The 24,435-nt window shown below is 39.8% G+C and overlaps 8 protein-coding genes across 8 annotated transcripts; 5 read left to right on the top strand and 3 right to left on the bottom strand.

Annotated features, from left to right (window-relative positions):
• Nucleotides 1-606: 606 nt before the first annotated feature.
• On the top strand, nt 607-4,272 carry EAE98_004044 (uncharacterized protein; the record flags this gene model as incomplete). Its single annotated transcript, XM_038951664.1, has 5 exons — nt 607-702; nt 806-973; nt 1,036-1,716; nt 1,764-4,064; nt 4,123-4,272. The coding sequence occupies 5 exons, from the start codon at nt 607-609 to the stop codon at nt 4,270-4,272; spliced, it is 3,396 nt and encodes a 1,131-aa protein (XP_038812137.1).
• A 574-nt stretch (nt 4,273-4,846) lies between these two features.
• On the top strand, nt 4,847-6,601 carry EAE98_004043 (uncharacterized protein; the record flags this gene model as incomplete). The annotated part of the gene is made up of 4 exons (XM_038951663.1): nt 4,847-4,918; nt 4,974-5,265; nt 5,388-5,580; nt 5,832-6,601. Exons 2-4 carry the CDS (start codon nt 5,140-5,142, stop codon nt 6,599-6,601), a joined length of 1,089 nt encoding a protein of 362 aa, XP_038812136.1. The 5' UTR covers nt 4,847-4,918; nt 4,974-5,139.
• Nucleotides 6,602-9,076: 2,475 nt separating this feature from the next.
• Nucleotides 9,077-10,985, bottom strand: EAE98_004042 (uncharacterized protein). Its single transcript, XM_038951662.1, has 3 exons — nt 10,823-10,985; nt 10,235-10,763; nt 9,077-10,129 (listed from the first exon to the last, which is right to left on the bottom strand). The coding sequence occupies exons 2-3, from the start codon at nt 10,469-10,471 to the stop codon at nt 9,329-9,331; spliced, it is 1,038 nt and encodes a 345-aa protein (XP_038812135.1). The 5' UTR covers nt 10,472-10,763; nt 10,823-10,985; the 3' UTR covers nt 9,077-9,328.
• A 3,310-nt stretch (nt 10,986-14,295) lies between these two features.
• Nucleotides 14,296-15,744, top strand: EAE98_004041 (uncharacterized protein; the record flags this gene model as incomplete). The annotated part of the gene is made up of 1 exon (XM_038951661.1): nt 14,296-15,744. The coding sequence occupies one exon, from the start codon at nt 14,296-14,298 to the stop codon at nt 15,742-15,744; it is 1,449 nt and encodes a 482-aa protein (XP_038812134.1).
• A 3,865-nt stretch (nt 15,745-19,609) lies between these two features.
• Nucleotides 19,610-20,122, bottom strand: EAE98_004040 (uncharacterized protein; the record flags this gene model as incomplete). Its single annotated transcript, XM_038951660.1, has 2 exons — nt 19,610-19,986; nt 20,059-20,122. 2 exons carry the CDS (start codon nt 20,120-20,122, stop codon nt 19,610-19,612), a joined length of 441 nt encoding a protein of 146 aa, XP_038812133.1.
• A 472-nt stretch (nt 20,123-20,594) lies between these two features.
• Nucleotides 20,595-21,006, top strand: EAE98_004039 (uncharacterized protein; the record flags this gene model as incomplete). The annotated part of the gene is made up of 4 exons (XM_038951659.1): nt 20,595-20,597; nt 20,679-20,788; nt 20,845-20,929; nt 20,983-21,006. 4 exons carry the CDS (start codon nt 20,595-20,597, stop codon nt 21,004-21,006), a joined length of 222 nt encoding a protein of 73 aa, XP_038812132.1.
• A 385-nt stretch (nt 21,007-21,391) lies between these two features.
• EAE98_004038 (uncharacterized protein) lies at nt 21,392-22,237 on the bottom strand (the record flags this gene model as incomplete). Its single annotated transcript, XM_038951658.1, has 1 exon — nt 21,392-22,237. The coding sequence occupies one exon, from the start codon at nt 22,235-22,237 to the stop codon at nt 21,392-21,394; it is 846 nt and encodes a 281-aa protein (XP_038812131.1).
• Nucleotides 22,238-22,635: 398 nt separating this feature from the next.
• Nucleotides 22,636-23,224, top strand: EAE98_004037 (uncharacterized protein; the record flags this gene model as incomplete). The annotated part of the gene is made up of 2 exons (XM_038951657.1): nt 22,636-22,894; nt 23,046-23,224. The coding sequence occupies 2 exons, from the start codon at nt 22,636-22,638 to the stop codon at nt 23,222-23,224; spliced, it is 438 nt and encodes a 145-aa protein (XP_038812130.1).
• Nucleotides 23,225-24,435: the final 1,211 nt, after the last annotated feature.

Genomic DNA, 24,435 nt, shown 5'->3' with positions numbered 1-24,435 from the left:
TGAGTTCTGTAACAAAGGTGGAAATTAGTCAGATGATGGGTTCCACGGGTAGAGGCAGGATTATGAATGTAATGACCCTTGATTTTAGCCTAGCAACATACCTTTTCGTGGTGAAGGAATCGCAAAAATCCGATCAAATGAAATAATCTCAAACAACTCTCGTATTCAAGCTCAATGCAGAAGAAGAGCTCGGAATATAAATATGACTCCTTAATGAGGATTCGAACAGTTTCTGTACTGTGGAGTGGAGGAAGTTCTGGTTGATTTTTGAAGAGACAAAGAGCAATGACTTTTTCTCGGCCCGTGCTCTGTGAACCACGGCGTGGCAGTTAATCCGTATTCCGTGATCAGTACCGCGTTCATTCACGCCTGTGCTGTAGATTCTATTCAATGAACGCGAAATTCCACTTCAGGTCAATTTCTTGATTTCTGCTTCTCAATCTCAACCTCAATCAACAAACAGTATTGCTCTTTTGATTTCAAGAACCCATTCATCATCAAAACTCCTTATACCTTTCCATCTAGTGAAGCACTTCACCTTCTCGGCGCATAAGTGATACACTTCTTACCATTAAGTGCCCTAGAAAGGGTTGAAGTTATATCAAGATGGCGCCAACACGTTCTTCACGCAATAGTGGCGTCGATACAGATATGTCCATGGCAGATGTCTCTGAAGTCAAAGAACAACATGCCGACCCTATGGTATGTTTCGTTTTGATCTAAAATACATTTACTCTAAAAGCTGTTGAGGCTTTATTTCTACGTACATCGACCTGAAGTGATGATATACTAACTGGCGCATTAGGATGTCGATGAAACCCCAGACTTTACAGAAGATTCCGATACCAATCCAAATACAACGGAGAGCAGCGTTCATGGTGATGCAGGAGATGGACGTAAACGAAGATCAGAAGCTACTCAATTGCGTCGGAGCGTTTTTGGCAAGAAACATGATCGTCTTGGTGAATCCAAGGTACTTTTACTGGCTTTTACTAATCTTCAAGAGTAACAGCTGATTGATCCTCTCTATTATAGGAAGACGACTCCATTCGACGTTTCCGATATCTTCTTGGCCTGACAGATTTATTCAGGCATTTCATTGAAACAAACCCAAATCCACGAATCCAGGAAATTATGCACGAGATTGATCGCCAGAATGAAGAAGCTGAACAAAAGAAGAAGAGTGCGGATAGAAAAGGAGGTGCAGCCAACGAGAGACGCCGCAGAACAGAAGCAGAAGAAGATGCAGAGCTCTTAAAAGATGAAAAGGCTGGAGGCTCTGCGGAGACTGTATTTCGCGAATCGCCAGGTTTTATTCAAGGACAAATGAGAGATTACCAAGTCGCCGGATTGAATTGGCTGGTTTCTCTCCATGAGAATGGTATTTCGGGAATCCTTGCAGATGAGATGGGTCTTGGAAAGACCTTACAGACAATCTCATTTTTAGGTTATTTGAGGCATATTATGGATATCACTGGTCCTCATCTCATTGTTGTCCCGAAATCTACGCTTGACAATTGGAAGAGAGAGTTTATAAGGTGGACGCCAGAGGTCAATGTTTTGGTACTCCAAGGAGCCAAGGAGGAGCGTAATAATTTGATCAACGAGCGACTTATCGATGAAAAGTTCGATGTTTGTATCACGAGTTACGAAATGATTCTTCGAGAGAAATCTCACTTGAAGAAATTTGCGTGGGAATACATCATTATTGATGAGGTAGGACTGTTTATTCCATGAAAATGATCCCTAGCTAACTAAACTAGGCCCATCGTATCAAAAACGAAGAGTCCTCTCTTGCTCAAGTCATTCGTTTATTTAATTCAAGAAATCGACTTTTGATCACCGGTACTCCATTGCAAAATAATTTACATGAGCTTTGGGCCCTTCTCAATTTTTTGCTTCCAGATGTTTTCGGTGATGCTGAGGCATTTGATCAATGGTTTTCTGGCCAACAAGAAGATCAAGATACCGTTGTCCAGCAATTACATCGCGTATTGCGCCCCTTTTTACTTCGTCGTGTCAAGGCGGATGTCGAAAAGAGTTTATTGCCCAAAAAGGAGGTTAATTTGTACATTGGTATGTCCGACATGCAAGTCAAATGGTACAAAAAGATTCTTGAAAAGGATATCGACGCAGTCAACGGTGCGGGTGGAAAACGTGAATCCAAGACACGACTTTTGAACATTGTCATGCAACTTCGAAAATGTTGCAACCATCCATATCTTTTTGAGGGTGCTGAACCCGGACCACCTTACACTACCGATGAGCATTTGGTCTTCAACGCTGGAAAGATGGTCATGTTAGACAAACTTCTTACTCGTATGAAGAAAGCTGGAAGTCGAGTCCTAATCTTCTCTCAGATGAGCAGACTTTTAGACATCCTTGAAGATTACTGTGTTTTCCGTGAATACAAGTATTGTCGAATTGATGGTGGTACAGCACACGAGGATCGTATCCAAGCTATTGATGATTACAACAAGCCAGGAAGCGAAAAATTTGTCTTCCTTTTAACGACCAGAGCTGGTGGTCTTGGTATCAATTTGACCAGTGCTGATATTGTTGTCCTCTACGACAGCGATTGGAACCCTCAAGCAGATTTGCAGGCTATGGATCGAGCACACCGTATTGGACAAACAAAACAAGTTGTTGTTTATCGATTCGTCACTGAGAATGCCATTGAAGAAAAGGTTCTAGAACGTGCTGCACAGAAATTACGTCTAGATCAACTCGTTATTCAACAAGGTCGTGCCCAGATTGCTGCTAAGGCAGCTGCTAATAAGGATGATCTATTGAACATGATTCAGCATGGAGCCGAAAAGGTTTTCGCGACTACTGGACCAACAGGCACTCTTGCAGAAAAGGGTGCAGACCTTGACGATGATGACATTGATGAAATTTTGAAGCATGGTGAGAAGCGTACTGCAGAGCTCAATGCCCGTTACGAGAAACTTGGTATCGACGACCTTCAGAACTTCACGTCAGAATCCGCTTATCAGTGGGATGGTAAAGATTTCAGTAATCAAAAGAAAGACATTGGTATGACTTGGATTAATCCCGCCAAGCGTGAACGCAAGGAACAATCTTATTCCATGGACAAATACTACAAGCAAGCTTTGTCTACTGGCGGTCGTGTTGCCGATCCAAAACCTAAAGCACCTAAAGCGCCTAAACAAGTCACAGTTCATGACTATCAATTCTTTCCACCAACTCTACGAGATTTACAAGATCGTGAGACTGCGTTTCATCGTAAAGAAATCGGTTACAAAGTTCCTCTTGCAGATGGTACAGATGAAGATCTCTCGGATCGTGAGGCTGAACGTAACTTGGAGCAGTTGGAGATTGACAATGCTACTCCTCTTACTGAGGAAGAGCAAGAAGAGAAGCAACTACTTTCTCAACAAGGTTTCGCTGACTGGAATCGTCGAGATTTTCAACAATTTATTAACGGTTCTGCAAAGTATGGCCGTAAAGATTACAATATGATTGCTGAAGAAGTGGACAGCAAGGGACCGGAGGATATCAAAGCTTACGCTAAGATCTTCTGGCAACGATATACCGAAATCGCTGATTATGCTAAACACATCGGTCAGATTGAAGCTGGTGAGGAGAAAACCAGAAAGATGGATCATCAAAGAAAAATGTTGCGCAAGAAAATGCAACAATACCGAGTACCATTACAACAACTCAAGATCAACTACTCAGTATCAACTACAAACAAAAAGGTCTATACTGAGGAAGAAGATCGTTTCTTGCTTGTTCTTCTAGACAAGTACGGAGTTGATAGTGATGGTATTCATGAGAAAATCCGTGATGATATTCGTGAGAGTCCTCTTTTCCGATTTGATTGGTTCTTCTTGAGCAGAACCCCTATTGAGATTAGCAGAAGATGTACAACACTTTTGACAACAGTTGCTAGAGAATTTGATGAACCGGCTGCAGCTAAACCTGCTGCAAATGGTACTGCAAATGGCAAAGCCAAGAGAGAACCTGAAGATGATGAAAATGATGAGGATAGCGTTTTGGGAATGGCTCCTGCCAAAAAGAGGTCGAAGAATGGTGTTAAGGTACGATTATCTATTTTACCGAAGCAAACTTGTACATGATTACTAACTATTCTTTCAGAACAAAGCACTGGATAATGTCAAGTCTACTGCTGGGAGTAAAGCAGCTTCAGCAACTCCATCTTCAAGAGCTTCAAGCGTTGCTTCAAATGCTTCCAGTCCAGCACCAGCTTCGGCTTCGAAGAGCAAGTCTAAGGGTAGAAAGAGATGAAGATGTAGATGAGGACGAAGAAATCGAGTCAAAATAGCTCGGTGTGTTACTATTACGAAAAGGAACTTGTCATGTGTATTCATCCAGAAGGCATGGCTTTGGGTAGGGCGTTATGAGGATTAATTGCTATGCGCTTCGTCATCATAGAGGTCAAGAATGCGTAGTTTTAGATGGATATGTTTACATCATGATATGTAGACAAGTTGTGAATGATTGAATTCCACAAGAATTACAAAATATACTGTTATAAAATACCACAATACATCATCTTTTTCTTTATTACGACTTTATAGACTATTTGGAGGTGAATTCCATTGATCCGCTAGCTGGCATACTTTTCGACCCTCGATTATCTTAAACATACTATTTAGGGTCCTCATGATCGCCTTCATATACCTAAAAACTCCAATATGCAATACAAATTGGTATACACACACAAACACACATAATCCGAACCGACCACCGAAAATTAGTACGAACCTCTAATCTCTAGCATTTATCTTACGTAATGCAAAAATTTAAAAGCACCCCACCATACATCCCACCAACGACGAGCGATCTTTTTCTTGAGCTTTTATGAGAGTCTTGATCAATATTTACGCATATTCTCTAGAAATTCGAGGTTGTCGACATAGTATTTCGATACGTGAGTGCTATTCTCTTCTCTACAGAACTTGTAACTGATCCTCATGATTTATTAGCAACCTTTGATCTAAAATTCTAGTCAGCTTTTGACTAGCACAGCACAAATCAAAAAGATCATACATAGGTACTTGAAGTTTGAAAGAGATTTGAGTTAGGAAAGTTCCTAGTATCTGTAAATAATTTACATTCAAACCCTCAAGTTTCCATCAGAAGAAAAGAAAGATGTCACCCCTTTCCAAATTCGACGGGTTAGAGCTCCCTGCTGCGGCAGATTTTCACGTACATCTACGAGATGGAAAGATGATGGAGACAGTTGTTCCAACCATTAAGTTGGGAGGAGTGGATACCGTAAGTGGTTTTCTATATAGAAAGAGTTTTCGTTTCATTCAGATTTCGAAAGTTTCTCTTCTCGACCACAAAGTCCAGATTATTTAGTTTTTTCTCTGATTTGCTAAACTATCATACAATAGGTCTATGTAATGCCCAATCTCGTTCCACCCGTTACTACAGTGGCTGCAGCTCTGGCCTACAAAGAACGTCTTCTTGCCATCGAGCCAAATGTCAATTATCTCATGACTCTTTATTTACACGAGAGTATTAGCCCTGAAACTGTTCGAGAGGCTAAGAAGGCGGGAATTGTGGGAATTAAAAGTTATCCAGCTGGTTCGTGTTTTTCCTCCAAATTTCTAGTGACCCGGACTGCAGTTTGATGATTAGAAGCTTTCAGTCTTTGGAAGTAATACAACATTCAAAGAGTAGGGAGTTTGAAATACTCTTTACCTTGGATAATGTATTGCTTTCAAGTATCGAGAACTTACAATCTGCCAATTCCCCAGTCCAGACTAATAAATACTCTACTCCATCTATTTCCCTTTCAGAAATAGACTTACATTAATAAAACTAACCAAACACAGGCGTAACAACCAATTCCTCCTCAGGCGTCATCTCCTACGAACCTTTCTACCCCGTCTTCGCCGCCATGGCTGAAGAAGGACTCGTCCTCAATCTCCACGGTGAATGTCCCTCTGACCACAAAAAAGACATCACCATCCTCAACGCCGAAGCTTCATTCCTCCCCACCCTCCTCTCTCTCCACCGCCAATTCCCCACCCTCAAAATCGTCCTCGAACACTGCACCACCGCCGCCGCCATCCACACCGTCAAACAATGCGGTCCCAACGTCGTCGGAACAATCACCGCTCACCACCTCTTCCTCACCATCGACCAATGGGCCGACGACGCTTTCCACTTCTGCAAACCGGTGGCGAAATTACCCAGCGATCGGACCGCGCTGCTCGTCGCCGCAGTCGAGGATTCCGAGAAATTCTTCCTCGGCACCGATAGCGCACCCCACGATATCGGCGCCAAGAAGGGCGGAACGGGAAAGACGGCCGCGGGAGTGTTTACGCAGGCGCATGCGGTGGGTCATGTGATTACGGCGTTGGAAAGGGGGGTGGAGATGGGGGTTTTGAGGGAGGAGGATGTGACGAGGGAGATTTTGGAGGGATTTTTGGGGAAGAGAGGAAGGAAGTTTTATGGGATTGCGGAGGCGGGGACGGGAGAGGGACAGAGAATTGTGTTGCGGAATGGAGAGGAGATTGTGAGAGCGAGTTTTAAGGGGGAGGGAGTGGAGGTTGTGCCGTTTTGGAGGGGTCAGAAAATTTGGAGTGTGCAGTGGAAGTAGATGTTTGGTGTATATGTATATGCGAGAGAGAAATATTCAACCCTTCAAAACACATGTCCTTAATGTTTCTCTATTGAAGAAACTCCTCCTCCTACCCTCATTCATTCATTCATCCATCCATCCAACAAAACTCCCCACCCAGTAAAAGCACTACACATCAAACCCCCAAAATCCAAAACTCATAACATAAACCATAAATAGATACCTACTCAGTACACTAGGTGATATAAAAGCCTAAAGTTTCATCTCACATCTCAAATTTTACAAGAAATATTCGTATCCTTTCCTTTCCCTCTTTTTCTATCTCTATCTCTATCTCTATCTTTAATCTTAACTATAATATACATTCTACTAGCTCTCATTCTACTAACTCTGATTTGAAATATAAATATAAAATATAAAATATAAAATATAAAATATAAAATATAAAATATAAAATATAAAATATAAAATATAAAATATAAAATATAAAATATGAAATATGAAATATAAAATATAAAATATAAAATATAAAATATAAAATATAAAATATAAAATAGAAAATATAAAGGATAAATAACTATTTATTTATTTATTTGTACTTTTATTCATATAAAATAAAAGTGTTATATCTTTTTACTATATTTTATTTTATAAAAGGGATGTTTTTTTTTCTAGGGATATAAAGATATAAAGATATATAGATATATAAGATACGATAGATGAGATAGATAGTATGAGAGATAAGAAAGAATAAGAAAGAGATCAAGAATATAAGAGATAAGAGATAGAATATAAGGATAATTTAAGATTTAAAATCTTTAATCGCTGTATTCCTTAATCTCGGTAATTCTCTTAATTCGTCTTTAATTCTCTTTAATTCTTTTAATTCTCTTTAATTCTCTTTATTTTTTTTTAATTTTTTTTAATTTTTTTAATTTTTTTATTCTCTTAATTCTCTTATTTCTCTTTATTTTTTTTATTCTTTTTATTTTTTTTATTTCTTTTTAATTCTCTTTAATTCTTTCTTTATTTCTTTTTATTTCTTTTTATTTCTTTTATTTCTTTTTATTTCTTTTTAATTTTCTTTAATTCTTTTTAATTCTCTTTAATTCTCTTTAATTCTCTTTAATTCTTTTTTAATTCTTTTAATTCTTTTTAATTCTTTTTAATTCTTTTTAATTTTCTTTAATTCTTTTAATTTTCTGGAAGGCTCGGGAATCGCTGTATTTGCGTTAAGTTTTTTGAATTCGTTTTATTTCTCGTTATTTCTTTTAATCTCTTTAATTCTCTTTATTCTCTTTAATTTTTTTAATTTTTTTTAATCTTTTTATATTCTTTTTAATTCTTTTTAATTTTTTTAATTCTTTTAATTCTTTTTAAATTCTTTTTAATTCTTTTAATTCTTTTAATTCTCTTTAATTCTTTTTAATTCTCTTTATTAATTCTCTTTAATTCTTTTTATTTCTTTTTAATTCTTTTATTAATTCTTTTTATATTCTCCTTTAATTCTCTTAATTCTTTTTATTTTTTTTATTTCTCTCTTATTTCTCTTTAATTTCATCTTTATTTCCTCCTTATTTTACTATTATCCCTTTATTACCCTTCTCTCAATCCTTCTCCCATCCTTCTCTCAATCCTTCTCTCAATCCTTCTCTCAACCCTTCTCTCAATCCTTCTCTCAACCCTCTACCAACCCTTCTCTCAACCCTTTACCAACCCTTCTCTCAATGCAAATACAAATGTAAAACCCAAGTCATACCAACCCCAACCCTAATCCTAATACTTGCATACACGCGCTATAATTTCTCCTCTTCTCTTCTCTCCTCTCCTTCCTCTCCTCTCCTCTCCTCTCCTCTCCTACCCACACCCCCAGTTCCCAAATTCCCACATCTCCTCTAATTCCTACACCTCCTTTCCTACACCTCCTTTCCCACACCTCCTCTCCCACACCTCTCCCACACCTCTCCTATATCTTTCCCATACCTTTCCCACACCTCTCCCACAACTCCTCCAATTCCCACAACTCCTCCAATTCCTACACTTCCTCTCCCCTACACCTCCCCCACACCTCTCCCATACCTTTTTCACACCTCCCATACCTCTCCCACACCTCTCCCCCATATCTCCCAAATTCCCACACCCCCAGTTCCCCAATTCCCCAATTCCCCCCCCCAATTCCCCAATTCCCAAATTCCCATCCTACATACAAAGAAATCCAAAAGACTACCTATATATCCAGCCGTCGATATTCTATCTATCAATATATCAATATATCTATATATCTATATACTAACTAACGCCTTGTCCCGATGTATATCCTAATACCTGATATCCTAATACCTGATATCCTAATACCTGATATCCTAATATCCTAGTTTCATAACTATATGGTTTTGTATATATGTATATGTATATGTATATATGTATAACATAACTATATATATACTTCCGAGGCATATTTAATTTTAATTTTAATTTTTATGCTCTGGGTTGGATGTTGATGTTGATGTTGATGTTGATGTTGATGTTGATGAGGATGAGGATGTTCATCGATGGATATGCATGTGCATGTGCATATCCATATCCGTGTGTTCCACTCACTCTATAATATGTATGATATTCCCAATTCCATCATCTTTTATCCCAAAGGAAAAGAAGAAGAAGAAGAAGTAGGCAGAAAAAAGAACCACCCCCACCGTGGAATCACAAACTAAACCAAACCAAACCTAACCTAACCAACCTAACCTAAACCACTTCCCCCGCCGTCTTCCTCCTCCCAAACCCCGGAATCGTCCTCTTCTTCCCACCCCGCTTCTCCTCCATCCCAACGGGCATAACTCCACTGGAATAAGCCTTCTTACTCCCCATCCTCCTCCCACTCTTCACATCCCTCCTACTAGCCCCACAACAACACATACCCACATGAATCACCCACGCGATAATCACACAGGAAGCACCGATCCACATAAACGCAAACATCTGGGTGCCCACACTCGCGCCAATATTCAAGCCCGCCTGACTCGTCACCGTGTTGCGGAAAATGATAAACATCACCGTGGCGATAATCGCCGCCGTGGTGACGAGAAGCGCAGAGATAAATGTCCAGATGGCGTAGAACCCGGATATCCAGCGGGAGTAGATGGTGAAGAAGGAGAGGAAGATGTTGCAGAAACTCATGACGACACCGGTGATGAAGAAGCCGAACATGATGTGACTGGCGATGCGGATGAGACTGAGGATATTGTTGATTTCAGCGGGAAGAGCAATGGTTGCGCCGGCGAGGAGTTCATTGAGGAGGATATCGACGGGGTTGAACCAGTAGAGGTTTTGGGGAGTGGAGCAAGCGGTGATGCCTTCATCGTTGTAGCCTTCGCAGAAATTCCAGAGGCCGACTTGGTAGAAATCGTGGAGGCCGAGGGAACGGGCGAGAGAGTTTTGCAGGGTGATGCCGCCGCCGACGGATTCGGGAATGATGTTTGTGAGGTCGAGTCGGAAGAACCAGGTATCGCGGATGACGGCACGGTTGTTTATATTGCCGATTATTGTCTGAGATTTGTGTGTTAGTATTAGAAGACGAGGGAGAAGATTGAGATATGGGGGGAATGGCAATGGCAATAGCAATGAGTGACAGTCAAGAAAACCAAAACTTACAAGAATTAAAAAGATGACGGCGATCAAATACAAGAAACTGGTGATGTAAATAGCTCTCTTCCTCGCCTTGGTAGCTCTCTTGATATCCACGCCGGCCGTCGAGACATGATTTGAATTGTCACCGGGAGTTAACGTTCGATCGGAACTTTTATCTGTGATGCGACCTTCTGAGGCTATGGTTCCTGTTTGTTGAGCTGGGATTGCTTCTTGATGTTTTCGATTGGGGAAGAAACCCATGGCGAGATTGGGTGGTGAGGTGAAGTGAGATGAGACGAGATGAGGTTATTGATTGATGTTGAATTGAGATGTGATGAGATGTGATGAGGGAATTGATTTGATGACTATCTCTTTGTACACTTTCACAAATCCTATCTATGTGGATAGATGGATATACAATGTGAGTGGGTGGGTGGGTGAGTGAGTGAGTGATAGACGACGACAGCAATGATCGAATAGCACAATCCAAAAGCCCAATCAATAAACCATCCAAAATCGATCCATCCACAAAATGAAAGACGGTAGAAGGATCCTAGGATAGATATCAGATAATCATCCACTGACGCTCTCCCAAGACACAAACAAGCCTACCTCACTCACACTTCCTCTATGCAATTCTTCACCAAAAGCTTGATTCTCCTTGACCCGTACCCAGTTTTCAGCGACGTTAGTGTATTAGTCGAGAATCGGCATGTATTGTACGAAGAAATGATAGTAATGATAATAAATAATAAATAATAAATAATAAATAATACCGTAAATGAATATTCCCAATGCTCACTCACAAATACAAGAATCGTCAGAATAAAATCAAATAATAAGATTGGAAACAAATTTAGATTTACCCTACGACCCATCTTATCGACATCATCGAAACCATGGTACCGACACCTGCTATCCACACACAGGGGGGCTTGGACATTTGCATGCATGGATTGACATTTTAGTATTTAGTAAAAGAGGGTACGGAGTCATCTTGCGCGTCGAGAACTGGCTGTTCGTGTTGGAGCTTGGAGGATGCTTGACAGTCAATCAATCAATTCTCGAGCATCTAGAGAGATCTGGAGTGATTGGAATGGCTTGAGGATTTGAAACTACGACTCTAGGTGATGGTTGGGAGGTTGGAGGTTGGATTTGTAAGATACAGCAAACAGATTTTTACGGAGTACAGACGAGACTTGGGAAACAGGCGAGACAGGGAGATGGTGAGAAGAGAGGAAAGAAAAAAGAAGAAGAAAAATACGCCGCTGATGTCGTTGTACATAAGTATTCATATGTATATACTCCGTATGTACGACAGTTTTCATCAATCTGGACTCTGGAGACCTTGAAATTATTCAACTAATAAAACTATTGAATTCTCCAAGCAAACTTTGAGAATCTACGAGTAGAGGAGTAGGGATAGATGTCGAATTTGTTGATTGATTACTGGTACCTAGTATGTATGTATGATATGATACACTTTTCAGAAAGCTTGGTGTTGTTGGTTTTGGTGGTGGTGGTGGATACGCTGGATACACTGTGAGAATTCTAGAATTCTAATTCTAGAATTGGGATGAAGAATACCTACCTACCTACCTACCTACCTAAGAATATGAAGAGCATAACGGATAGGAAGATTATCATTATCCCCTTGAACATCATGTTATTCAACTCCCAAGAACCGGAGTAATGGTGGTTCGATAGGTAAGCTTGAGAATGTAACACCTACCTAGTACCTATCTACCTACCCAGCCAGCCAGGACTCATCGATACGGTATTGAGCTTAGGTAGATTGAGGCGCAGCTTGAGGAGTGAGGAAGGCGGAAGGGGGGTTTCTCTCCGATGATAGCGGTAGAGATCTATAGGTCCAGAGGTCATTGACAAGATTGTGAATACGAGAATTGGGATATTTGGGATACCGATACGGTGGTGGAGGTAGTGTACTGTTTGTTTGTAAAAGAAGACCACCGGTACACTTGGCGGTTAATTAACGGATGAGTACTCTGTAAGGTTAGATGATCCTTGGTCTAGACAGATACTAGGGAGGTAACTGTGTTGTGTAAGTTTACTCCGTCCGTACACTTGTCTCGAGAGGAATTTCTTTTGACTTTTCCAAACTCGCACCAGAAGAGTTTTTTCTTTCCCTTCACACTTTAGTTATGCATTGGAATTTGGCGGGAGGATAGGATGCGATGGTATCTATCCTAACTAGACGATCAATCTAGACCCTTAATCAATCATGGTTTACCCTCTGCCGATGTTCTGCACCTCGTTATTTCAAGTGCTGAGGGAGGAAATGCCCGTAATCCTAGACTCGGATCTATGCAGGAAGATGAGGTTGGGTGCTTCCAAATGGATCCAATCCTTGAATAGCCGTCTTGGCCGTCTTGGCCGTGAGAGAAAGGAGGGGCGGGAATGAGGCTTGGACCATGGAATTGGGAGAGAAGGTGGGACTTTTGGTTTTCAGAAGAGAAGAGGTGAGAGGTATGCGAGGTGTGAGAGGGCGATGAGTCGATGACAAGAAGACCCAGAAAATTATGATGAGTTTTTGGAAACTCTATTTGATACAATTGTAAGACATTTGGATGATGTGGTGATGGACTGAAGGGTTTGAAGGGTAAGGGTTTGGGATTGGTTTGGAGATGAATTGTTATATTTGGAGATGAATTGTTATATTTGGAGTTGAATTGTTGTATTTGGAGTTGAATTGTTATATTTCGAGTTCATTGGAGATGAGATGTTTGTGTGTGATTTTTTGCATTAGTTTGACTGGCTGTCACCTTTTGCTTTTCTTCCTATGTAAGACTAATAAGCATGATGACAGGATGAATGATTGATTGAATGCATATGGATAACAGAATGAATGAATGACTGACTGATCGATCAATTGAATAGATGAATGGCCCGTACCCGTTCGCTTGGGACTACCCTTCCTCCTCCCTCCCTCCCTCCCTCCCGCTATGATTCAGGGACAAATGGTACCATAATCCATCGCACCAGTCAAGCACCAGTAGATCTACAAACCAAAGGAAGATCGATATTTCCCAAGAAAAGACTATTTTGGGGGGGATGAAAGCTAAGATTGTATACAGTTAGATTCCTCCTCTGGTCTACGGAATACTCCACCATTCAAATGCACTCGCCATCATCATCATCATCATCATCTAGTATCTAGAATCTGGTATCGTGCATCTAGTATCTAGAATCTATCTCCAACCGTATACTGGCGGTACGCACAAGTAGAAGATTTGTCAATGGTTACATCTTCAAGACTGTCAAGACTTATCGTACACGACTCTCAATTCCTCAAAGGGGGCTTATTTTCCCTTGGTATATTCGCCGAGTATCCGAAGCTATAGTAAAGTGGAATTGCGTATCCACTGTGGTGTCTGTTCTGTGTCTTAAAACAAAACAGACGTTCATTTTCTTCCAATGCGAGTGAGTCCCTTGAATCTTGACTAAGTTGAGCCCCTCCTACCTCCTCCCTCAACTTTCAAGCCTCTTGCATTTCAATATCTACGAAACGAAAGAGAGGTGAAGAAAGAAAACGTACACGGCACACGAAAATAGAAAATAGAAAACAAAACCACTCGATAACGTCATTCATTGCCTTGCCTTTCTTGCCTGCCTTGCCTTTGGAACAACTTCATTTTTTCCTTCTTCAACCGTGCCACCTTATCGTAGTTACTGGGTATTTATTATTCATCTATCCAAGTACTTACTACTCCTATTTTGGACATCTATTCATCAAGATTCAATGTTTGAGCATTCATTCCAAATTAGGTAGTATTGTGCCCTTCACACACCTTTTCCTCGACTCGACTGCTTCCTACAGAGTAATTCTTTTTCTGACGTCGACTTGTGAAATCCCAGTCCCACCTTCACCATCCCAAATTCCTATCGCTATCTAAACTTTTTCCCCAAACTTCTCGAATACGAGTTATACCTACCTCTTCCCCCCCCCAAAGCTTCTCCACTCGCTTGAATCTTCTCTCTACCTTGAATACATTCACCATTCCATCTACTGATCTGCCAAAGTGATTAGGCGTCAAAGGAATCACTGCAGAATCACAGGAGGAAAAATGTTGTTTTCTCGCCTCTTTTCGGTCAGTTTACTGGCTGCGGGAGTGCATGCTCAAGCAACGTCAGAAAGTACTTCGAGTTTGAGTTCGAGGTCAAGTTCGAGATCTAACACAGATTCCACATCAACGGAGACTGATTTAACGACAATAACGGGGTCGGAATTAAGAACTCCCACAGGATCTTATCTTTCTCTTTCCACTACAATTACACTTTCTACATCTTCATCCCCTGTATCGACTAAAGCTATAATCTCGACTTCAACTGGTAGCACCACCACTCGCACCACGACTTTGGGGTCAACTACAATCTATGCATTGGGCACAGAGACGTTGACCGGAAATGCAACAGAATCAACCAGTTCCGCTACGCAGATTGTTCTGACGGGTGGAGGACGTCATACCACCACCACTGCCATCAATGGAACATCCAATTCCACAGCCACATCCACCTCCAGCTCTGCCGTAGCAACTAACACCACTCCCTGTAACAACTATGTTGAATTTTGCGACCGCAGTTACGGAAACATCACCGAAGTATCCGCACACAATTCTCCCTTTGTGAGAAGTGGTAGCGCGGCTGCAAATCAAGCATTGGATGTGACAACCCAACTCAACGATGGCATCAGATTATTACAGGCTCAGATTCAATGGAATGGAAGTATTCCACATTTCTGCCATACTTCCTGTGATATATTGGACGCCGGTCCGATCACAACGTATCTGAGCGAAGTCTACGATTGGGTGCAAGCCCACCCCTTCGACGTCGTCACCATTCTCCTCGGCAATGGAAATTACTCCAAAGTCGACAAATACGTTCCCTTTATCGAAGAATCCGGTCTCCAAAACTTCGCATACGTACCCCCCAAGATTCCCATGGCGCTAGACGATTGGCCCACCCTCGCCAGCATGATTCTCAGCGGCAAGAGAGTCGTCTTCTTCATGGACTACGAAGCAAACCAAACCGCCTATCCATGGATCCTCGACGAATTCACACAAATGTGGGAAACGCCTTTTGATCCTACCAATCGCTCATTCCCATGTACACCACAACGCCCACCCAATCTTCTCGATTCCGATGCGAAATCGCATATCTACATGACGAATCATAATTTGAACTACGACATCAATCTCCTGGGCATTTCACTGTTGGTCCCATATCAAAATTTGCTGAATGAGACGAATAATTCCACGGGATATGGATCGTTGGGAATGAATGTCGAGCAATGTGTGCAGGATTGGGGATTTCCACCAAAATTCCTGAATGTAGATTTCTACAATGTGGGACAAGGAAGTGTGTTTGAAGTCGCCGCTGAGTGGAATAATGTCACATATAATCGAGAATGCTGTGGTAGTTCGGCGAAGAGTGATGCGGGAAGGTTGGATGTGGTAGGGAGAAGTGCAGTCATGCTTGTGATGGGTGTGCTGGGTTTCATGTATTTTGGATTGTGATGTGAGGTGAGGGATCGAATGTGATTTCAGGATGTATGTGTGTATAGATGGTATAATGATTGTTGATATCAGTGCGGTTTTACTTTGATATTCTGGATGGTTGGATAATGCTTTGCACTGCACTGCATTGCTTTGTATTACTTTGCTTTGTATTGTATACATGGAATGGCGTTTTGGATATCTATCTAGCTTGGAGACTTGGATGCTTGAAGCTTGCTTGCATGGGAAATTATGAAATAGATTATTGGTATTAGGTACGTAGATGGGATGGATATATAAAAGATATGTAATCATTGGAATACTTTTTGATGAGTTTTTTTTATGAGTGTGAGTGTGAGTGTGAGTGTGAGTGTGAGTATATTATTGATCTTACTTTTGAAAACTTGTAGTGTTGATGTTGATGTTGATGTTGATATTGGGATTGATAGTGATAGTGATGGTTATATTGATATTAATAGTGATATTAATACTAACAATCGTTTTCTCTCCTCTATTCTCCTCTATTCTCCTCTACTCTTCTCTATTTTCCTCTACTCTTCTTTACTCTTTTCTACTCTCCTCTACTTTCCTCTACTTTTCTCTATTTTTCTCTATTCTTCTCTATTCTCCTCTATTCTTCTCTACTCTTCTCTATTCTCCTTTACTTTCCTTTTCTCTTCTCTATTCTTCTCTACTTTTCCTTTTCTCTTTTTTTTCTTTTCCTTTTCTCTTTCTTTTCTTTTCTTATTCCCTTTTTATTCTCTTCTTCTTTCTATCTATCTATTTATCTATCTATCTATTTATTTATCTATTGGATTGGGTTGAATTGAGTGTTTATATTTTGAGAAGATAAGAGAAGAGAAGAGAAGAAGAGAGGAGAGAAGAGGAGAGGAAAGGAGAGGAGAGAAGACAAGAGGAGAGAAGATAAGAGGAGAGAAGATAAGAGGAGAGAAGAGAAGACAAGAGGAGAGAAGAGAAGAGGAGAGGGTATGGGATTACTAGTTGTTGTTTATTGTGAACTTATCTGTTATATCTATATCTATTTAGATTGTATAGTATTATTTTTATAAAAATATTTTTATACTGATTTGATATTTGATTTATACTGGGATGGGATGGGATGGGATGTATTATAGAATAGATAGGTAGGTATATAGATAGATGTATAGTATTGAGATTGAGATTGAGATTGAGATATTAATAGTATAAATATAATATAATAGTATGAGATAAGAAGAGAAGAGAAGACAAGAGGAGAGAAAAGAAGAGGAGAGGGTATGGGATTACTAGTTGTTGTTTATTGTGAATTTATCTGTTATATCTATATCTATTTAGATTATATAATATTATTTTTATAAAAATATTTTTATACTGATTTGATATTTGATTTATGCTGGAATAGAATGGGATGGGATGTATTATAGAATAGATAGATAGGTATATAGATAGATGTATAATATTGAGATTGAGATTGAGATTGAGATTGAGATTGAGATTGAGATTGAGATTGAGATATTGATAGTATAAATATAATATAATAGTATGAGATGGGAAGAGAAGAGAAGAGAAGAGAAGAGAAGAGAAGAAAAGAAAAGAGAAGAAAAGAAAAGAAAAGAAAAGAGAAGATGACAATACAGATGATACAGATGATACAGTACGGATATAAATCGCAATATCCCTCTCTAAATTTCAGACAAGTTTCACAACCCACCTTTCATTACTCAAAAGATAAGAGCAGAGCAATACGAATTTAAAAATCACGAAAGAATCCTCTTATTACCTACTATCACCCCTTTATTTTGTATCAATTAATAGGTATATAACCGAGAATATTACCTATCTACCTACCTAGATATATAAAGATACTATAAAAGGGGTATATAATTTCAATATCCAATCCATATATATATATATTATAATAGATTAGATTAGATTAGATTGAAAATCAAGTAAAATTCTTTCCATCCATCCATACCATCAATCTCTACCCAACAGCCGCAGATTCTAATCACTTTTGTTGTATATCTATACAATATCTTCTGCAGATATACCTACCGTAGAATAAAGCTCACATGATCTCCGAGATAGACGATTAATCATAGCTAGCTGTAAGCCAAATCATTCCTTGCTGTACAATATTTGAAAATCTGTATACATCGTGGTATTTCTATCAAGTACGGACTGGGATAGAGATATCCTTGGTATGTGATGTAAGACTTACGTTCCTGAAATACTCATTAAGTCGGGTACCCTACTTTCGGGCCACCCCCCTTTTGGGCCACCCTTTTACACCAAAAATCACTTTTTAGACCTATTAATATCTCTATTAATATTCAATATAATTTGATAAAAATTTGTATATATATAATTTAGATCGATTTAAGCTTATTTTAAAAATTTTAGATTTTTAGGATTTTTCTGTATTGAGAGTTAGAGCTTCAAAATATCGATTTTTAAATTTGTATGGGAATTATATATAAATTTAAGTTTTTTATTAAATCTTTAATAACTTTTTAACAACATTAATTAAAAGAAAACTATATATATTTTTGAGATATTTAAGCTTGAATCTATATAGAAATTCAAAAAAATTAACAGATATAGAGATATAGTATACGATGAGTTTAGAGTAGTATAAATAATCCCTGTCATTTTGAGGGTACCCTTATAAATATTTATTTATAAGAAATTTTTTATTTTTTCTGAATCTCTTATATTGAATATACTATAAATTTATAGTAAAATTTTATAGTTTATTTTTAGCAATTTTTATTAGAAAGTTATTAAAGATTTTATAAAAAGTTTAAATTTATATGTGATTTCCATATAAATTTGAAAATCGATATTTTGAAGCTCTAGATCTCAATACAGAAAAATCCTAAAAATCTGAAAATTTCAGAATAAGCTTAAATCGATCTAAATTATATATGTATAAATTTTCATTAAATTCTATCCATAAATAAGAAAGTTATAAATTCCATTTTTAGTGTATTTTGGGTATAAAAAGTGGCCCAAAAGGGGGGTGGCCCGAAAGTAGGGTACCCGACTTACTCATACAGAAAACGATACAGATTCTGGATCGGAAGCTAAATTCTTAAGTTCTCAGCCGAGACTTGGGATTGAGTTTCTTTCGTAGAAAGATATAGTATCTGGACAGAATATACAGCTTGGTTTATCCTATAGCTTGTGTGTAGTTTCGTAGCAGGGTAAGAAATGAATGGAGAGGGAGAAGGAATAGGAAAGCAATTTCAAAATTCATATTTGGTCAAGATAGATGGCAGCGATAGAGATATAGTATGAGAGTCCAAAGACAAAGGATGAAAGCTACTAATAACTGGTTCTAACCTCCCCGTATGTAAGCAGCCTTCTTTGAATAGCCACTGGGAAAATTGAGAAGAGATAACAATTAGAGCATATTACGATCGATGTAGTCTACTTGTGTAGAATATTAAAATATACTGTTCGGTGTGATGAGAACAAAGTAGTATTCTTTCATCATGGTAGATACACTTTGTGAACAGTGTGCGTAAGAGCTAGTACTTCCAGCTTTAATTGGAAATCGAGATGGTGATATAGACCTCTCTTCTCATGAGACTAATGGGACTTGGAATTGTAAACCAATTACAAGTATTTTGAAGAAATCACTTGGATAGATGGAACATCGACAAGTAACGCTGAATGATTGCTTCCACTTGGAGCCAAGATTCAAGAATATCAGTTTCATGAGCTAGCAATTTGTAGAAGGAGGTGAAAATAAAGTCAGTAGACAAAAGACGTAAAAGATTATGATTGATTCCGAAAATGAACTCCTAATATGGGTATCAACCTATCCTATCCAACTCCAAATGCCAGTTTCTCAAAGTATATCTTATTCCCCCATAACTCCCTAATCACTTCCCATCCCTTTCCTACCCTTGACAACATTCACCACATCATCCACATCATCCTCCTCTCCCAACGTCTCTACCTTCCCCCCACTACTCTTCGTCAACTTATCATCCGTCGCATCAAAAGTTTTCTTGGCCTCATCAATAAACATCTTCTTCTCAAACACCTCTGTGATTTTTCCCAAAAATGCTGGATTCTTCCGACAAGCAAATTTAATGTCATCGAGTTTAACTTTTTGTCGACCAGCTATTTGGGCTGCGCGAGATGCTTCAAAACAGAGCTCGATGATGAAATCAGTTACTATTTCATCGAGGGTTTTGGTCGTAGTTTCAAGGGCATGATGAACATCACCGTGAGCGTGGAGGAAAGATTTTACTAGACTGGGTTAGTTTGGGTGTTGATTGGTAGGAATAGAAGAGGAAGTCATAGGGAAAGATTGGAACGTACGTTCTGCTTCGGTGAAGTTTTGTTGACCGCGATTTTTGGCTGCGCGAGCTCTTGGTTCAGACATTTTTTGAGGTAGTGTGAAAGTTTGATTGAAATAGCTGATGTATGATGCGATGGATTGCGCGCGTTTTGGAGAGAAGAAGTCTGATACTAATAATGGGTATGTTCCCAAATTTGATCGTTGTAGTTCTGGTAAATAGTTGTATTTTCAGTCAATTTCTGAATTGATGAATCCGTGAGTACAAGTATCAAGCGCTAGAAATAAGATCTATTGGCGCGTTTCTTGTGATGGTACTATCACTGGGAGGAAATCGAATCTTTGATGTAGAGTAAAGTCGCAGAGCTTCCGCGAGCTATATTACGATTAATAATTTATCCGGAAATCGGGTCTATAGATAGTCCGGCCACCGATTGCCCAATGCATGCATGTGAATGGAAATGTGTTTGGTAGATGGATGGTATTTACAGATTTATATGTTGAGGAACACCCCAATCATCTAAAACTTTTCCTGTGATCTCGACTCTTACCCTACAAAATGGTTTGTCAAGCCCAGAAATTTTAGTTGAGGACTCTGCGTATGCGAAATCCTCTTGCGCAAAGGTACTAACAAGCTATCTAGTCAGCTCTCTTCAATTTCCAATCAGCACTGCTAGTGCTCCTTCTCCTCATATGTACGAGCGCATACGCACATCAATTGTTTCCCAATATCATGGATCGGAATAAAGAAGGGTATGATAGCATTTGTTTTGAAAAGATCAGGGAATTAGAATACTGATGGAAACTAGCACTTTTACCGGGTTGTTCTGGAAATGTGCGAGGATAGGAGAGCGATTGAGTCCTTATATAAGTGTTTGCTGTGTTGTCATGGCTGTGAGTTTTACTCTGCTTGGCTAGACTGGGGAGTTACTAATGAATGGCAATAGGTTTCTCTGTTTGTTGGTAACTGAATGTTTGGGAGAGGGGATTTGCATGGCGTTTGGAGGGAGGATGAATTTATGTCAAATCGAGGTCTGGATCTCAAAGACATTTGGCATAGGAGGTGTGCTTGGAATGTTATGAGAGGGTGGCATTTGAGCCAAAATGATATTACATATACGCATAATCGAAAATTATACCAGATTATTTTACCCTCCTATGCATCCACGCATTCCTTGCAGAAGCTATTCCTTTGCGCCAGTCTCCAGTCTCCAACTTCCGATAACCAAAACGCCTTCGCCAATGCCCATTTGAACGCCCATATATACTATACAGCCAAGACAAGTGCCAAATAATGGATGTAAAAGTCCATTCCTCAATCCTTCAAAATCGAGATTAGAGCTCTTACGTCATGGTTCATGGCAATGAACTTTGAATACTGGCAGTATCCATAGTTTCATTGTCACCCCAAATATCTCGACTCTCTTGTTCCACAGATCTCATTGCAGAAGCTACTTCCTCCAATTTTGCTACCACATCAAGAACTCCTTCATTAACCCTTTGGAAATACCTGTCGTTGGCCTCCCTTCTCTTCCTTGCCAATACAATATCTGCCTTTGTATCCTCCTCCAATTTACTACCCATCTTCTCTCCACCTCCACTATGAACCCCACTAGTGGTCGTACTCCTTCCTCCATCCGTTCCAGATGTCGCCGTCATTCCCGGTCCATCTAGAGCGCTCTTCCCCTCACTTCCCAATGTCCCACCCCCAATATCACCTTTACGTCCCTCATCGACCACATCATCCGCTTCACTCCTAGCCCACGCTTGCGCCAAAGCTATTTGTGTTTTCCGTAGTTCCTCTAAAGCTCTACTATGTTCAGGTCCAAAGACATGTGTCGCATTTACAGCACTAAGCTCAACTTCTTCTAATGTACTTTGCATTTCAGCCCATAATGCATCGGTTCTCGCAGCTTGTTTTTGTCCTTCAGAAGGAGCTTTCCCCGCGCGAGGAAGGGAAGTTATGGGAGCTGTATCGGTGGGTCCATCGAGATTAGTTCGCAATGGTAATCTTTGGGATCGTTGACGGACAAGAGAATTTCTAGAAGTGGTGGGATATAAGTTTGATGATTGATTGGATGGTACAGGTGCTAGAGCACCTTCTAACGATACGTGAGAGGCATTTTGTGAAGGTGTAGTAAAGAGTACTGGAGGTGGATCACGAACGGGTCGTTTTGATTTTGATTTTGGTGATTGATCCATATTGGGTCTTAAAACGAAAAGATTGTATATGTGTATGGAAGTAATTTGGAGAAGTCGGGAGCTATGAGATAGAAGTCATCGAACTTCTTATCAGTGATTGTTATCGCCGACAATCTGCATTAATGTGAATGCCTTAAAATAAATTCAATTCTGACTACTTTCAGGCCACAATTTATTCTGCCCAGAAATTCATTTGTTCGCTTAGCGCATTTTAGCTTCACGCACTCATTGTGATTTTGAAATTCTTCTCTCCAGCTTTCGCAACGACATATCGACAACTAACCATAACCCATCAATTCCCGTTATCGCCTTAATTCGGTACATACCCAATTTCTCTACGATTTATACTCTCAATAAATTCCAATCAGCAGCTAATTCGAAATTTCTCAATAGCAATCATGGGTAAAGGAAAGCCAAGAGGTCTCAACGCCGCTCGCAAACTTCAAAACCATCGTCGCGAGCAAAGATGGTCTGATTTGTCCTACAAGAAGCGTGCTTTGGGTACCGCTTTCAAGTCCTCGCCATTCGGAGGTTCCTCCCACGCCAAGGGTATCGTTCTCGAGAAGGTCGGAGTCGAGGCCAAACAACCTAACTCCGCTATCCGAAAGTGTGTCAGAGTCCAGTTGATCAAGAACGGAAAGAAGGTCACTGCTTTCGGTATGTGGATTATTTTATATCATGGGATTCCTGCGAGGTAGTGAAAGATGGGATGAAGATCTGCGGGCGAGAGAAGGATGATTTGAGGCATTTGGAGAAATGAGAGAATTGAAAATGAAGAAGAGATACTAACATGATTTTTTTTTTACAGTTCCTAACGATGGTTGTCTTAACTTTGTCGATGAGAACGACGAGGTCCTCCTCGCTGGTTTCGGTCGTAAGGGAAAGGCCAAGGGAGATATTCCTGGTGTTCGTTTCAAGGTCGTCAAGGTCTCTGGTGTTGGATTGTCTGCTTTGTGGAAGGAGAAGAAGGAGAAGCCAAGATCATAAACGAATATGTTAACGATTTTGCTTCTTGGGGGGAATGGGATATGGTGTTTTGCTGTCGCGACGATCGATGGCTAGGCTCAGAATCTACATATAGAGCATAGTACTTTCACACCTGCAGCATTTGGGAATGAAATACCTCCATTGATCATGATCACCATCAATTTGTCTTTTGGAACGGATTTGGTTCGTGAAAATGAAATGGTTCTTGTGTGATGAATGTTTGGGGGATTGAAGTGGATTAGAGATGACGGCTGGTTGTCCGTCTCGAGTCGATGTTTGTGGGCTTGGGACGAGTGGCGAAGTGTAGCTTGACTTCAGAATTTCCACTCACTCGATACTCCCAAACGCTCAAGCGCGCAATATGCCAATTCCTAGTGATAATACCTCATCTAATGTTTCTCAGCCATAATATCGAAAATAGTCACACACAAATGCAAAAGAAGCAATTGATATGACGCCGCTGGCTACCTGGGGACTACTGCCATGGTAATTACTAGATACTGTATATTTTTTCAACAGACATCAATACTGCAACTGCCAATGTATATATAGTAGCACACTTACATCCCAAGCATTCCCTCCATGCCTGATAGGCATATTTCGTTCTTATATGCCTTTACTATTTATATTTGTCCTGGTATATACCTCCTAGCCAATAAGATGTCTAATTCTCTTTTCTACATGCCATGATCCTGAAACAGTCACAAAGCTACTGCAGACCCATGAGCTCTTTCCAGGCCTGCATTCACTCACTCTTCCTTACTTGAAACCCATCTGTACGATGTTTCTTTCTGCATTAAAAAAGAAAATCATCCTTTCGGGCGATGATGTTATGGTACTACTCACAAAAGAGGAAAGAAAAATGCAAAAGCTGCAGGCAAGCCCTATATGCTACAATCATTCTCCGAGAGACTAGTGATATGTAATTGCGCGACTCCATTCTCACAAGTACGTTACACCAACCACACTAGCAGGTCTCCGAGTCAGATCATTGAGGATTGGAGTCATGTTTGTAAAGTCTTGCTGTAACGTCTGCATCTATTAACCATTTTCTGTTTCTACTCTAGTCATGCGGAGTTATGATGCAAAACAGAGATCGATTTACCAAACAATTAAATATTACAGAAAAAAACATTAAAATAATAAACTTTTATGTGATACACAGTATCGGCCTCCTCTTCACCCTAATCTCCATCTAGCCCTCCCAAATC

The sequence above is a fragment of the Botrytis deweyae genome (assembly GCF_014898535.1).
Source record: "Botrytis deweyae strain B1 chromosome Unknown BDEW_007, whole genome shotgun sequence".
Lineage (NCBI taxonomy): Eukaryota > Fungi > Ascomycota > Leotiomycetes > Helotiales > Sclerotiniaceae > Botrytis > Botrytis deweyae.
Note: the sequence above shows the minus strand (reverse complement) of the source record. Positions and strands in the feature narration are given on the sequence as shown.